Here is a 14,774-nt window from a genome sequence, read left to right as displayed (position 1 = left end):
AAGATATAACTTATAAATGCCTCATGAGCTTAGTTTAACTGTCGTACCTCAAGCTTGTTTAAATACAATGTTTGTAAGCAAAGTAAATGTAAACAAACACTATATAGCCTCAAAACATTTTTATATCATGGATGGTCATTGAATCCATAGCTTTGTTAATGAATTTGAGAGTGGTTACATTTCTTCAGCCCCATCCCTCAGCTTTTTCTGCGGGGAGACGTTTTGTTATTGTTTCAACTGCTGATTGCCGCTTTTATCTGACTGGATGATAGCGACAGAGGGGGAAAGGTCTCCAACCCTTCTCTGACTTTCTCCGAGGCTTGTTGTTTTCTGTAACTGCAGGTCTCTAACATGTGTCCACTTCTTTCTTTCTCTCACTCCCCCTCTCTCCCCACCACACTCCCCCTCTCTCCCCCCTCTCTCTTTCCACCCACCCTCCTCCCTCTCCCTCTTTCCACCTACCCTCCTCCCTCTCCCTCTCTCTGTCCCCAGGTCTGAGGAGCTCCCTACAGAGGATGCAGCTGGAGTACGTGGATGTTGTGTTTGCCAACAGGCCCGACTGCAACACTCCCATGGAGGGTGAGTGACCGGGGGGGGGGGGGGCTGAGACTGGCAGGGATGGGGGGGGGCTGAGACTGGCAGGGATGGGAGTGGGGGCTGAGACTGGCAGGGATGGAGTGGGGGCTGAGACTGGCAGAAATGGGAGTGGGGGCTGAGACTGGCAGGGATGGAGTGGGGGCTGAGACTGGCAGGGATGGAGTGGGGGCTGAGACTGGCAGGGATGGAGTGGGGGCTGAGACTGGCAGGGATGGAGTGGGGGCTGAGACTGGCAGAGAGGGAGTGGGGGCTGAGACTGGCAGGGATGGAGTGGGGGCTGAGACTGACAGGGATGGAGTGGGGGCTGAGATGGACAGGGATGGAGTGGGGGCTGAGACTGACAGGGATGGAGTGGGGGCTGAGGCTGGCAGCAATGGAGTGGGGGCTGAGGCTGGCAGGGATGGAGTGGGGGCTGAGGCTGGCAGCAATGGAGTGGGGGCTGAGACTGGCAGGGATGGAGTGGGGCTGAGACTGGCAGGGATGGAGTGAGGGCTGAGATGGACAGGGATGGATTGGGGGCTGAGACTGACAGGGATGGAGTGAGGGCTGAGACTGGCAGGGATGGATTGGGGGCTGAGACTGGCAGGGATGGAGTGGGGGCTGAGACTGGCAGGGATGGAGTGGGGGCTGAGACTGGCAGGGCTGGAGTGGGGGCTGAGATGGACAGGGATGGAGTGGGGGCTGAGATGGATAGGGATGGAGTGGGGGCTGAGACTGGCAGGGATGGAGTGGGGGCTGAGACTGGCAGGGATGGAGTGGGGGCTGAGACTGGCAGGGATGGAGTGGGGGCTGAGACTGGCAGGGATGGAGTGGGGGCTGAGACTGGCAGGGAGGGAGTGGGGGCTGAGACTGGCAGGGATGGAGTGGGGGCTGAGACTGGCAGGGATGGAGTGAGGGCTGAGACTGGCAGCGATGGAGTGAGTGCTGAGACTGGCAGGGATGGAGTGGGGGCTGAGACTGACAGGGATGGAGTGGGGGCTGAGACTGGCAGGGATGGAGTGGGGGCTGAGATGGACAGGGATGGAGTGGGGGCTGAGACTGACAGGGATGGAGTGGGGGCTGAGACTGGCAGCGATGGAGTGGGGGCTGAGACTGGCAGGGATGGAGTGGGGGCTGAGACTGGCAGGGATGGAGTGGGGGCTGAGATGGACTGGGATGGAGTGGGGGCTGAGACTGGCAGGGATGGAGTGGGGGCTGAGACTGGCAGGGCTGGAGTGGGGGCTGAGACTGGCAGGGATGGGAGTGGGGGCTGAGACTGGCAGCGATGGAGTGGGGGCTGAGACTGGCAGGGATGGAGTGGGGGCTGAGATGGACAAGGAGGGAGTGGGGGCTGAGACTGGCAGGGATGGAGTGGGGGCTGAGATGGACAAGGAGGGAGTGGGGGCTGAGACTGGCAGGGATGGAGTGGGGGCTGAGACTGGCAGCGATGGAGTGGGGGCTGAGACTGGCAGGGATGGGAGTGGGGGCTGAGACTGACAGGGATGGAGTGGGGGCTGAGATGGACAAGGAGGGAGTGGGGGCTGAGACTGGCAGGGATGGGAGTGGGGGCTGAGACTGACAGGGATGGAGTGGGGGCTGAGATGGACAAGGAGGGAGTGGGGGCTGAGACTGGCAGGGATGGGAGTGGGGGCTGAGACTGGCAGGGATGGAGTGGGGGCTGAGACTGACAGGGATGGAGTGGGGGCTGAGATGGACAAGGAGGGAGTGGGGGCTGAGACTGGCAGGGATGGAGTGGGGGGCTGAGACTGGCAGGGATGGAGTGGGGGCTGAGACTGGCAGGGATGGAGTGGGGGCTGAGACTGGCAGGGATGGAGTGGGGGCTGAGACTGGCAGGGATGGAGTGGGAGCTGAGACTGGCAGGGATGGAGTGGGGGCTGAGACTGGCAGCGATGGAGTGGGGGCTGAGACTGGCAGGGATGGAGTGGGGCCTGAGACTGACAGGGATGGAGTGGGGTCTGAGACTGGCAGCGATGGAGTGGGGGCTGAGACTGACAGGGATGGAGTGGGGGCTGAGACTGGCAGGGATGGAGTGGGGGCTGAGACTGGCAGCGATGGAGTGAGGGCTGAGACTGGCAGCGATGGAGTGAGGGCTGAGACTGGCAGCGATGGAGTGGGGGCTGAGACTGGCAGGGAGGGAGTGGGGGCTGAGACTGGCAGGGATGGAGTGGGGGCTGAGACTGGCAGGGATGGAGTGGGGGCTGAGACTGACAGGGATGGAGTGGGGGCTGAGACTGGCAGGGATGGAGTGGGTGCTGAGATGGACAGGGATGGAGTGGGGGCTGAGACTGGCAGGGATGGAGTGGGGGCTGAGACTGGCAGGGAGGGAGATATTGATGGTATTGTGATTGGTTTACTTCGGCACTAATTTTGTTTTGCTTACACACACAGACATTCACATGTACAAACACACAATCAAACAAACACAAATGAACACACTCACACAGGCATGTAAACACAGCATCTCCCCCCTTCTCTCTCTCTCTCTCTCTCTCTCTCTCTCTCTCTCTCTCTCTCTCTCTCTCTCTCTCTCTCTCTCTCTCTCTCTCTCTCTCTCTCTCTCTCTCTCTGTGTAACAGAGTGGATCACATAGCTAACTAACTAGGGATTCCACATTGACTACATCACTCTATAACCCCCTTCTCTTTCTTGGAGTGGATAGACAGAACCTACTGTTCTGTCTAAGCTCTGATCCTTCTCTCTCCCTCAGCCCCAAACAAGCCACCAGGGGGCCAGACCAATCTGTCATACTTACAGTACACAGCATGAACCTGTCACCCAGAGTCGCTGATGATTGTGAGACGGGCCCTACGGCAGAAATGTTCTAAGAAAGATCGCTAGACTGTCTTTGCCCTACAGCCAACACCAGACAATGCTGTCTCTTCAGATGTACCCATACCGTACCAGATACTATACTCATAGATTGGCTGATTGAGAGACACATGGACGGATAGGTGGGCAGGGTGGTGGGAGGACAGACACAAAGACGGAAAGACAGACAGATGTCCACACATACTTTCTCTCACACACACCCAGCTGTGATACCATAGGCATTCCTATCACTTCCTTCCAGCACTAACACAGTGACTGAATCACTAGATTATCACTTCCTTCCAGCACTAACACAGTGACTGAATCACTAGAATATCACTGCCTTCCAGCACTAACACAGTGACTGAATCACTAGAATATCACTGCCTTCCAGCACTAACACAGTGACTGAATCACTAGAATATCACTGCCTTCCAGCACTAACACAGTGACTGAATCACTAGATTATCACTGCTTCCAGTACTAACACAGTGACTGAATCACTAGAATATCACTGCCTTCCAGTTCTAACACAGTGACTGAATCACTAGATTATCACTGCCTTCCAGCACTAACACAGTGACTGAATCACTAGATTATCACTGCCTTCCAGCACTAACACAGTGACTGAATCACTAGATTATCACTGCCTTCCAGTACTAACACAGTGACTGAATCACTAGATTATCACTGCTTCCAGTACTAACACAGTGACTGAATCACTAGAATATCACTGCCTTCCAGCACTACCACAGTGACTGATTCACTACATATATCATGGTTGTACATCATGTGATATTCATCACTACATTAAAGTAAGTTGCTGCCATCTGTTGCTGTTGAAGCAAAACAAGGTGAATCACCCATAAAATCCCCAGGATTAAATCACATGAAACAGGTTAACCCACTATCTACACACTGCCTACCCTCCCAACACATGAAACAGGTTAACCCACTATTTACACACTGGCCTCCCATCACAACACATGAAACAGGTTAACATGACTTAATTCATTTTAGGAGATAACCCTCAGGCTTCCTGTAGATTGGTCAATATCAGTGGGGGTTCTTCTGAGCTTTAAACGTCAAGAGCTTCGTTCTATTTATAGTACAGGAGGCTCGAGTTGTTGTTAGCAGCGAATAATTATATGAGACTGTGAGAGATTTCTGTGTGCCTAATGAAATCCCCATGGATGATATTATTCTGGGGTGAATGTGCAGATTTCTTTTGAGTGAATCTATTTAGTTTTTTATTGTGATTGTAATAATGTGTGTGTGTGTGTGTGTGTGTGTGTGTGTGTGTGTGTGTGTGTGTGTGTGTGTGTGTGTGTGTGTGTGTGTGTGTGTGTGTGTGTGTGTGTGTGTGTGTGTGTGTGTATACATATACATCTACATATACAGTGAGGGAAAAAAGTATTTGATCCCCTGCTGATTTTGTACGTTTGCCCACTGACAAAGAAATGATCAGTCTATAATTTTAATGGTAGGTTTATTTGAACAGTGAGAGACAGAATAACAACAAAAAAATCCAGAAAAACGCATGTCAAAAATGTTATAAATTGATTTGCATTTCAATGAGGGAAATAAGTATTTGGCCCCTCTGCAAAACATGACTTAGTACTTGGTGGCAAAACCCTTGTTGGCAATCACAGAGGTCAGACGTTTCTTGTAGTTGGCCACCAGGTTTGCACACATCTCAGGAGGGATTTTGTCCCACTCCTCTGTGCAGATCTTCTCCAAGTCATTAAGGTTTCGAGGCTGACGTTTGGCAACTCGAGCCTTCAGCTCCCTCCACAGATTTTCTATGGGATTAAGGTCTGGAGGCTGGCTAAGCCACTCCAGGACCTTAATGTACTTCTTCTTGAGCCACTCCTTTGTTGCCTTGGCCGTGTGTTTTGGGCCATTGTCATGCTGGAATACCCATCCACGACCCATTTTTAATGCCCTGGCTGAGGGAAGGAGGTTCTCACCCAAGATTTGACGGTACATGGCCCCGTCCATCGTCCCTTTGATGTGGTGAAGTTGTCCTGTCCCCTTAGCAGAACAACACCCCCAAAGCATAATGTTTCCACCTCCATGTTTGACGGTAGGGATGGTGTTCTTGGGGCCATAGGCAGCATTCCTCCTCCTCCAAACACAGCGAGTTGAGTTGATGCCAAAGAGCTCTATTTTGGTCTCATCTGACCACAACACTTTCACCCAGTTGTCCTCTGAATCATTCAGATGTTCATTGGCAAACTTCAGACGGGCATGTATATGTGCTTTCTTCAGCAGGGGGACCTTGCGGGCGCTGCAGGATTTCAGTCCTTCACGGCGTAGTGTGTTACCAATTGTTTTCTTGGTGACTACATATATATACATATATATATACATATACATCTACAGTAGGCAGAGCGGAGTCAAAGGGCAACACACGTCATTAATACCAAACCTGCCACAATGCAATGCAGTATCTTCCTCCTTACTTCAGCACCGTCGTTTTTTCTGTCAATTACAGATTATAGTTTTGCTGTGGGGTTAGAGGCCAGCTACGTCACTGGAAAACCCCTCAGACACACAGCCAATAGCATGGTCCGAGTGATACATTGCGAATGATGAAGAACTGGACTGGACAAAGAAGTCTGCAGTGATAGATCAGACGTGGGAGAAATATTCAATATACTGTTGGAAGACAAATAGAAAATGCTTTGTTGTTATTTAAAACCAGTGTGTTTCAGCATCACAGCCTTCATCATGAGGATAGCAACAGCCTCCTGCACAGTACGCTACTCCTGTAATATGTATCGCTATGGAACTGGGAGTCTAGTAAGGGACCAACCATATTTGTTTCCACGGATCTCTCTTCTTACAGCTATGAGTTTAAGACAATATTGTATTAACACAATATTAACAGGGCCACAAATGGAAACACAAACAGATAAAGATGAAAAGACAGTCAGACAGGCTGACAGGTAGACAGGCTGACAGGTAGACAGGCTGACTGTCAGACAGGCTGACAGGCAGATAGGTTGACAGGAAAATATGTTAACAGGTTGACAGGCAGACAGGTTAACATGTTGGCAGGCAGACAGGTTGACAGGCTGACAGGTTGACAGTCAGACAGGCTGACAGGTAGACAGGCTGACTGTCAGACAGGCTGACAGGTTGACAGGCTGACTGTCAGACAGGCTGACAGGCAGATAGGTTGACAGGAAGATATGTTAACAGGTTGACAGGCAGACAGGTTAACATGTTGACAGGCAGACAGGTTGACAGGCTGACAGGCTGACAGGCAGACAGGTTGACAGGAAGATATGTTAACAGGTTGACAGGCAGACAGGTTGACAGGCTGACAGGCTGACAGGCAGACAGGTTCACAGGCAGACAGGTTGACTCATCAAAAGAAGCATAAACAGGGTTTTATCCATCCATCTATCCCTCTTTTTCCACCCACCCACCCTCCCTCCATCCCTCCCTCCCTCCCTCCCTCAGCAGCACAAATAAAACCATATTTTCAGTCCTCTAAACATATCCAATTAATTCACAACACTCTGTGTATGGAGCCTCCGCATGTATATTCCTGTATCTGTCTGCCCTGGCTTAGTCATTCAGAGAGAGAGATAAGAGGGAGATAGGTTGAGATAGAAAGAAAGAAAGTCATTCAGAGAGAGAGATAAGAGGGAGATAGGTTGAGATAGAAAGAAAGAAAGTCATTCAGAGAGAGAGATAAGAGGGAGATAGGTTGAGATAGAAAGAAAGAAAGTCATTCAGAGAGAGAGATAAGAGGGAGATAGGTTGAGATAGAAAGAAAGAAAGTCATTCAGAGAGAGAGATAAGAGGGAGATAGGTTGAGATAGAAAGAAAGAAAGTCATTCAGAGAGAGAGATAAGAGGGAGATAGGTTGAGATAGAAAGAAAGAAAGTCATTCAGAGAGAGAGATAAGAGGGAGATAGGTTGAGATAGAAAGAAAGAAAGAGGCTTAGTCATTCAGAGAGAGAGATAAGAGGGAGATAGGTTGAGATAGAAAGAAAGAAAGAAAGAGGCTTAGTCATTCAGAGAGAGAGATAAGAGGGAGATAGGTTGAGATAGAAAGAAAGAAAGTCATTCAGAGAGAGAGATAAGAGGGAGATAGGTTGAGATAGAAAGAAAGAAAGTCATTCAGAGAGAGAGATAAGAGGGAGATAGGTTGAGATAGAAAGAAAGAAAGAGGCTTAGTCATTCAGAGAGAGAGATAAGAGGGAGATAGGTTGAGATAGAAAGAAAGAAAGTCATTCAGAGAGAGAGATAAGAGGGAGATAGGTTGAGATAGAAAGAAAGAAAGTCATTCAGAGAGAGAGATAAGAGGGAGATAGGTTGAGATAGAAAGAAAGAAAGTCATTCAGAGAGAGAGATAAGAGGGAGATAGGTTGAGATAGAAAGAAAGAAAGTCATTCAGAGAGAGAGATAAGAGGGAGATAGGTTGAGATAGAAAGAAAGAAAGTCATTCAGAGAGAGAGATAAGAGGGAGATAGGTTGAGATAGAAAGAAAGAAAGTCATTCAGAGAGAGAGATAAGAGGGAGATAGGTTGAGATAGAAAGAAAGAAAGTCATTCAGAGAGAGAGATAAGAGGGAGATAGGTTGAGATAGAAAGAAAGAAAGTCATTCAGAGAGAGAGATAAGAGGGAGATAGGTTGAGATAGAAAGAAAGAAAGTCATTCAGAGAGAGAGATAAGAGGGAGATAGGTTGAGATAGAAAGAAAGAAAGTCATTCAGAGAGAGAGATAAGAGGGAGATAGGTTGAGATAGAAAGAAAGAAAGTCATTCAGAGAGAGAGATAAGAGGGAGATAGGTTGAGATAGAAAGAAAGAAAGTCATTCAGAGAGAGAGATAAGAGGGAGATAGGTTGAGATAGAAAGAAAGAAAGTCATTCAGAGAGAGAGATAAGAGGGAGATAGGTTGAGATAGAAAGAAAGAAAGTCATTCAGAGAGAGAGATAAGAGGGAGATAGGTTGAGATAGAAAGAAAGAAAGTCATTCAGAGAGAGAGATAAGAGGGAGATAGGTTGAGATAGAAAGAAAGAAAGTCATTCAGAGAGAGAGATAAGAGGGAGATAGGTTGAGATAGAAAGAAAGAGGTAGAAAGAAGGGTAGAGGGTGGATTAAAAGAGAAAGAAAGAGAGACAAATGTGTCCACAAGTGCGTGGAGTGAGGTGAGCCTGTCCTTGGTTTGTCTTCCTATAAAGACATAGAAGCAGCCAGGCAGGATAGATGACTCAGTTCCTGTCTCACCCCAGCTTTATTGTGATGGCTTACTGCAGCAGGAATCTCAAGGACAGGCGTCTCACTCTGTTCACAAACACCTGCGTGGAAGGATAAGGCTTAAACTGTCACAGATTCCCCCGGTACTGCTGCTCATTCCCTTCTAGGCGTCACTGAACTGGATCATTACCACCAACCCCGGACTGTCTTCTCTCATTACTCACACCTGGTTCCCATTCCCCTTGATTAGTATGTGTATATATGTGACCTCTGTTCTCCATTGTCCTTGTTGATTATTGTTCTCCATTGTCCTTGTTGATTATTGTTCCATGTCCGTTGGTCTTGTGAGTACCTGTGCTCTGTTGTAAAGCCTTGCCGTGTTAGTGTGCACTTGTTATTACGGGTCTCGTCCCGTGTATTTATTAGAAGTTTACACTTTGCTCTTTGTTTGGGTTACAGCCCTGTGTTATATATATATATATATATATATGTTTGTTTTTGGGGCTTCGTCCCCATCATGTTCATGATGTATGCTATTTTGGGTAGTGAAATAAAAAAAATTACAAATTCAGCACCAGCTCCCACAACCCCACTACCTGCCTCCGTCCCATCTGAGCCGGTCCGCGGAATACCCCTGTCCCTCCCCGGAGCGCTTTGATGGCGCCCCAGCAAGATGCAAGGGATTCCTTCTGCAATGCGACCTGTACCTCGCTCGCTATGCCGAGGCTGTCTCCGGGAGAGACAGGGTTGCCACCTTCATCTCGGCACTGACCAGACGGGCCCTGGATTGGGGTGCCGCCATCTGGGAGACGAGCGCTTCACCGAGGTCGAGTCCTACGAGCACTTCACCCTCCTCTTCCGCTCGGTGTTTGATCATCCTGTGGAGGGCCAAGAGGAGGGTGAGTGCCTACTCCGACTACGCCAGGGATCTAGGACCGCCTTGGAGTTCACCCTGGAGTTCCAGACTATCGTGGCCTCCACCGGATGGAACGAGTCAGCTTTGGTCACCGTTTTCCGCAGCGGACTGCGGGAGGAGGTACAAATGGAGTTAGCCTGCCATGATGACAACCTGTCACTCGATCAGCTCATCAGCATCAGCATGGCGATTCGGTTGGACAACCTCATGCGGTCCTGACAAAAACCTGCGCGGAATCTGGAGCCTATGGCTACACCTGCTCCGTGGCCAGAGCCGATGGAGGTGGGCTCTGCACGTTTGCCCAAGGCAGCGCGTTGGAGAAGGAAGAATCCGGGGAGGTGTCTCGCGGTGTCTGTCAACACCACTATGGTGGAAAGTCCGGACCACACCCCTCAAGTGGATTTACCGGAGGAATACCAGGATCTGCATCAGGTTTTCTCTAAGAACCAGGCTACACACCTGCCTCCTCATCGCCCCTGGGACTGTGCCATTGACCTGCTGTCTGACACAGCCCTCCCGAGAGGACACGTCTACCCCCTCTCCTATGCGGAGACCGAGGCCATGGAAACCTACGTACAGGAGAGCCTCCAGCAGGGTTTTATCCACTGCTCTACGTCACCAACCTCCTCAAGCTTCTTTCTTCAAAGAAGAAAGATGGAGGACTGCGCCCCTGCATTGATTATCGAAGACTGAATAAAGCCACCGTTAAGTTCAGCTATCCTTTACCCATCATCCCAACCATCATTGAACAAATGCACGGGGTGCAGTACTTCACGAAACTGTACTTGAGGAGCACCTACAATCTGGTGCGCATTCGTGCAGGCGACGAATCGAAAACGCCCTTTTCCAAAATCACGGGGCATTACGAGTATCTCGTAATGCTCTTTGGCCTGTCTAATGCTCATTCAGTCTTCCAGGCCTTTATTTACTAAGTGTTTCAGGACATGCTGGGAAGGGGCGTTGTGGTTTATATACAGTAGAGGATATTTTGGTCTATTCTGCTGACCGTGCCCAGCATGTCTCGTTGGTCAGATCTATGCTGGGAAGACTGTTAGAGCATCATCTATATGTTAAACAATAAAGAAAAAAATTCCAGCAGCCGTGTCCTTTTTGGGTTACCTCATATCCATGGAGGGAGTGGAGACAGAGGAGCAACGTGTCAGCGCAGTCAGGTCATGGCCCATCCCCAACTCCGTGAAAGCAGTCCAATTCCGGAGGTTCATCCGGGGCTTCAGCACGGTGGTCGCGCCTCTTACCTCCCTGCTGAGAGGAGGTCCCCAGAGGCTTCGTTGGATGGCGGAGGCGGAGCGGGCATTCGAGACACTGAAGGCATGCTTCACCACTGCTCCCCAACCAGACACTGGTTGGAGGGGCCCATACACCCTATCCTGGTGTGGACGGACCACCGCAACCTGGAGTACATCAGGGCAGCGAAGAGGCTACACCCGAGACAGGCCAGATGGGCTCTATTCTTCACCAGGTTCCAATTCACGCTTCCTATAGGCCAGGCTCGAAGAATGTGAAGGCAGACACCCTGTCTCGCCTCTATGGCGCAGAGGAGAGGCAAGGAGAGGAGACCTCCATCATCCCTTCATTCTGTATCATCACGCCAGTGGTGTGGGACGTGGACGCCGACATACGGCAAGCCTTGCATACGGAATCCGCACCTGCACAGTACCCGGAGAACCGCGCCTACTTGCCCAAGGGTGTGCGGGAACGTCTCCTTACCTGGGCACACACGGTGCCATTGTCGGGTCATCGTGAGATAGGCTGTACCATCGCCTGCCTGACTGAGAAGTACTGGTGGCCCACCTTGGCTTGGGACGTCCGGGTTATGTCTCTTCCTGCTCGATCTGTGCCCAGCCTAAGACACCCAGACACCTCCCTTATGGAAAGCTCCTTCACCTGCCGGTTCCACAATGACCCTGGTCTCACCTCTCGGTGTACCTTATCACTGACCTTCACCCTCCCAGGGGAACACCACCATTCTCATCGTTGTGGATCGGTTTTCCAAAGCTTGTCACCTCCTTCCTCTGCTTGGGCTCCCATCGGCCATGCAAACTGCGGAAGCTCTTTTTACGCACGTCTTCTGGTCAGTCTCATCTCTGGGTACCGTCCTCAAGAAAATGGGCAGGTGGAGAGGGTCAATCAGGAAGTGGACAGTTTCACTGGGAAAGTGGGCAGATTTTCTACCTTGGACTGAGTACGCGCAGAATTCCTTTCGCCACTCCTTCACTCCTTTCCAGTGCGTGTTGGGGTATCAGCCGGCCCTTGCACCTTGGCATCCGAGCCAGACCGAGGCCCCTGCGGTGGTTTCAGCGCGCTGAGATCTGGAACACCGCGCACACTCGTCTCCATCGGGCTGTGCGTCGGCACAAGGAACAGGCCGACCGCCACCGCAAAGAGGCGCCTGTTTTCTCTCCAGGTGATTGGGTCTGGCTCTCCACCCGGGAACCTGTCCCTCTGCCTGCCATGGTGGAAGCTGAGCCAGCGGTTTGTTTGGCCATTTAAAGTCCTGAGGAGGGTTAATGAGGTATGTACACTACTGGTTAAAAGTTTTAGAACACCTACTCATTCCAGGGTTTTTATTTATTCACAGTTGAAGTCGGAAGTTTACATACACTTAGGTTGGAGTCATTAAAACTTGTTTTTTACCCACTCCACAAATTTCTTGTTAACAAACTATGGTTTTGGCAAGTCGGTTTGTACAACTACTTTGTGCATGACACAAGTAATTTTTCCAACAATTGTTTACAGACAGATTATTTCACTTATAATTCACTGTATCACAATTCCAGTGGGTCAGAAGTATACATGCACTAAGTTGACTGTGTCTTTAAACAGCTTGGAAAATTCCAGAAAATGATGTCATGGCTTTAGAAGCTTCTGATAGGCTAATTGACATCATTTGAATCAATTGGAGGTGTACCTGTGGATGTATTTCAAGGCCTACCTTCAAACTCAGTGCCTCTTTGCTTGACATCATTGGAATTTCAAAAGAAATTAGCCAAGACCTCAGAAAAAAAATGTGGACCTCCACAAGTCTGGTTCATCCTTGGGAGCAATTTCCAAATGCCTGAAGGTACCGCATTCATCTGTTCAAACAATAGTACGCAAGTATAAACACCATGGGACCACGCAGTTGTCATACCACTCAGGAAGGAGACGCCGTCTCCTAGAGATTAATGTGCTTTGGTACGAAAAGTGCAAATCAATCCCAGGACCTTGTGAAGATGCTGGTGGAAACAGGTACAAAAGTATCTATATCCACACTAAAACGAGTGCTATATTGACATAACCAGAAAGGCAAGGAAGAAGCCACTGCTCCAAAACTGCCACAAAAAAGCAAGACTACAGTTTGCAACTGCACATGGGGACAAAGATCATACTTTTTGGAGAAATGTTCTCTGGTCTGATGAAACAAAAATAGAACTGTTTGGCCATAATGACCATCGTTATGTTTGGAGGAAAAAGGGGGATGCAAGTTGAAGAACACCATCCCAACTGTGAAGCACGGGGGTGACAGCATCATGTTGTGGGGGTGCTTTGCTGTAGGAGGGACTGGTGAACTTCACAAAGTAGATGGCTTCATGAGGGAGAAAATTATTTGGATATATTGAAGCAACATCTCAAGACATCAGTCAGGAAGTTAAAGCTTGGTCGCAAATGGGTCTTCCAAATGGACAATGACCCCAAGCATACTTCCAAAGTTGTGGCAAAATGGCTTAAGGACAACAAAGTCAAGGTATTGAAGTGGCCATCACAAAGCCCTGACCTCAATCCTATAGAAAATTTGTGGGCAGAACTGAAAAAGCGTGTGCAAGCAAGGAGGCCTACAAACCTGACTCAGTTACACCAGCTCTGTCAGGAGAAGTGGGCCAAATTCACCCAACTTATTGTGGGAAGCTTGTGGAAGGCTACCCGAAACGTTTGACCCAAGTTAAACAATTTAAAGGCAATGCTACCAAATACTAATTAAGTGTATGTAAACTTCTGACCCACTGGGAATGTGATGAAAGAAATAAAATCTGAAATAAATCATTCTCTGCTATTATTCTGACATTTCACATTCTTAAAATAAAGTTGTGATCCTAACTGACCTAAGACAAGGAATTTTTACTAGGATTAAATGTCAGGAATTGTGAAAAACTGAGTTTAAATGTACTTGGCTAAGGTGTATGTAAACCTCCGACTTCAACTGTATACTATTTTCTACATTGTAGAATAACAGTGAAGACATCAAAACTATGAAATAACACATATGGAATCATGTAGTAACCAAAAAAGTGTTAAACAAATTAAAATATATTTTATATTTGAGATTCTTCAAATAGCCACCCTTTGCCTTGATGACAGCTTTGCACACTCTTGGCATTCTCTCAAACAGCTTCACAGAGTAGTCACCTGGAATGCATTTCAACTAACAGTTGTGCCTTGTTAAAAGTTAATTTGTGGAATTTCTTTCCTTCTTAATGCGTTTGAGCCAGTCAGTTGTGTTGTGACAAGGTAGGGGTGCTATACAGAAGAAAGTCCATATTATGGCAAGAACAGCTCAAATAAGCAAAGAGAAACGACAGTCGATCATTACTTTAAGACATGAAGTTCAGTCAATACAGAACATTTCAAGAACTTTGAAAGTTTCTTCAAGTGCAAACGCAAAAACCACCAAGCGCTATGATGAAACTGGCTCTCATGAGGACCACCACAGGAATGGAAGACCCATAGTTACCTCTGCTGCAGAGGATAAGTTCATTAGAGTTACCAGCCTCAGAAATTGCAGCCCGAATAAATGCTTCACAGAGTTCAAGTAACAGACACATCTCAACATCAACTGCTCAGAGGAGATTATGTGAATCAGGCCTTCATGGTCGAATTGCTGCAAAGAAACCACTACTAAAGGACACCAATAAGAAGAAAAAACTTGCTTGGGCCAAGAAACACGAGCAATGGATATTAGACCGTTGGAAATCTGTCCTTTGTTCTGGAGTCCAAATTGGAGATTTATAGTTCCAACCACCGTGTCTTTGTGAGACGCAGAGTAGGTGAATGGATGATCTCCACGTGTGTTTTTCCCACCGTGAAGCATGGAGGTGAAGGTGTGATGTTGTGGGGGTGCTTTGCTGGTGACACTGTCGGTGATTTATTTACATTTCAAGGCACACTTAACCAGCATGGCTACCAAAGCATTCTGCAGTGATACGCCACCCCATCTGGTTTGGGCATAGTCCCACTATCA

At 48.7% G+C, this 14,774-nt stretch overlaps 1 protein-coding gene across 1 annotated transcript in view; it reads left to right on the top strand.

The window, feature by feature from the left end:
- Positions 1-14,774, top strand: part of kcnab1b (potassium voltage-gated channel subfamily A regulatory beta subunit 1b) — a 76,684-nt gene that overhangs the window by 46,857 nt on the left and 15,053 nt on the right. Inside the window, exon 8 of the mRNA XM_029705733.1 lies at positions 493-579. Coding sequence (XP_029561593.1) covers positions 493-579 — 87 coding nt within the window. The remainder of the gene's footprint in view (positions 1-492; positions 580-14,774) is intronic.

Source organism: Salmo trutta, chromosome 21 (assembly GCF_901001165.1).
Source record: "Salmo trutta chromosome 21, fSalTru1.1, whole genome shotgun sequence".
Taxonomy (NCBI): domain Eukaryota; kingdom Metazoa; phylum Chordata; class Actinopteri; order Salmoniformes; family Salmonidae; genus Salmo; species Salmo trutta.
The sequence above is the reverse complement of the archived record's forward strand: the minus strand, read 5'-3'. Positions and strand labels throughout refer to the sequence as shown.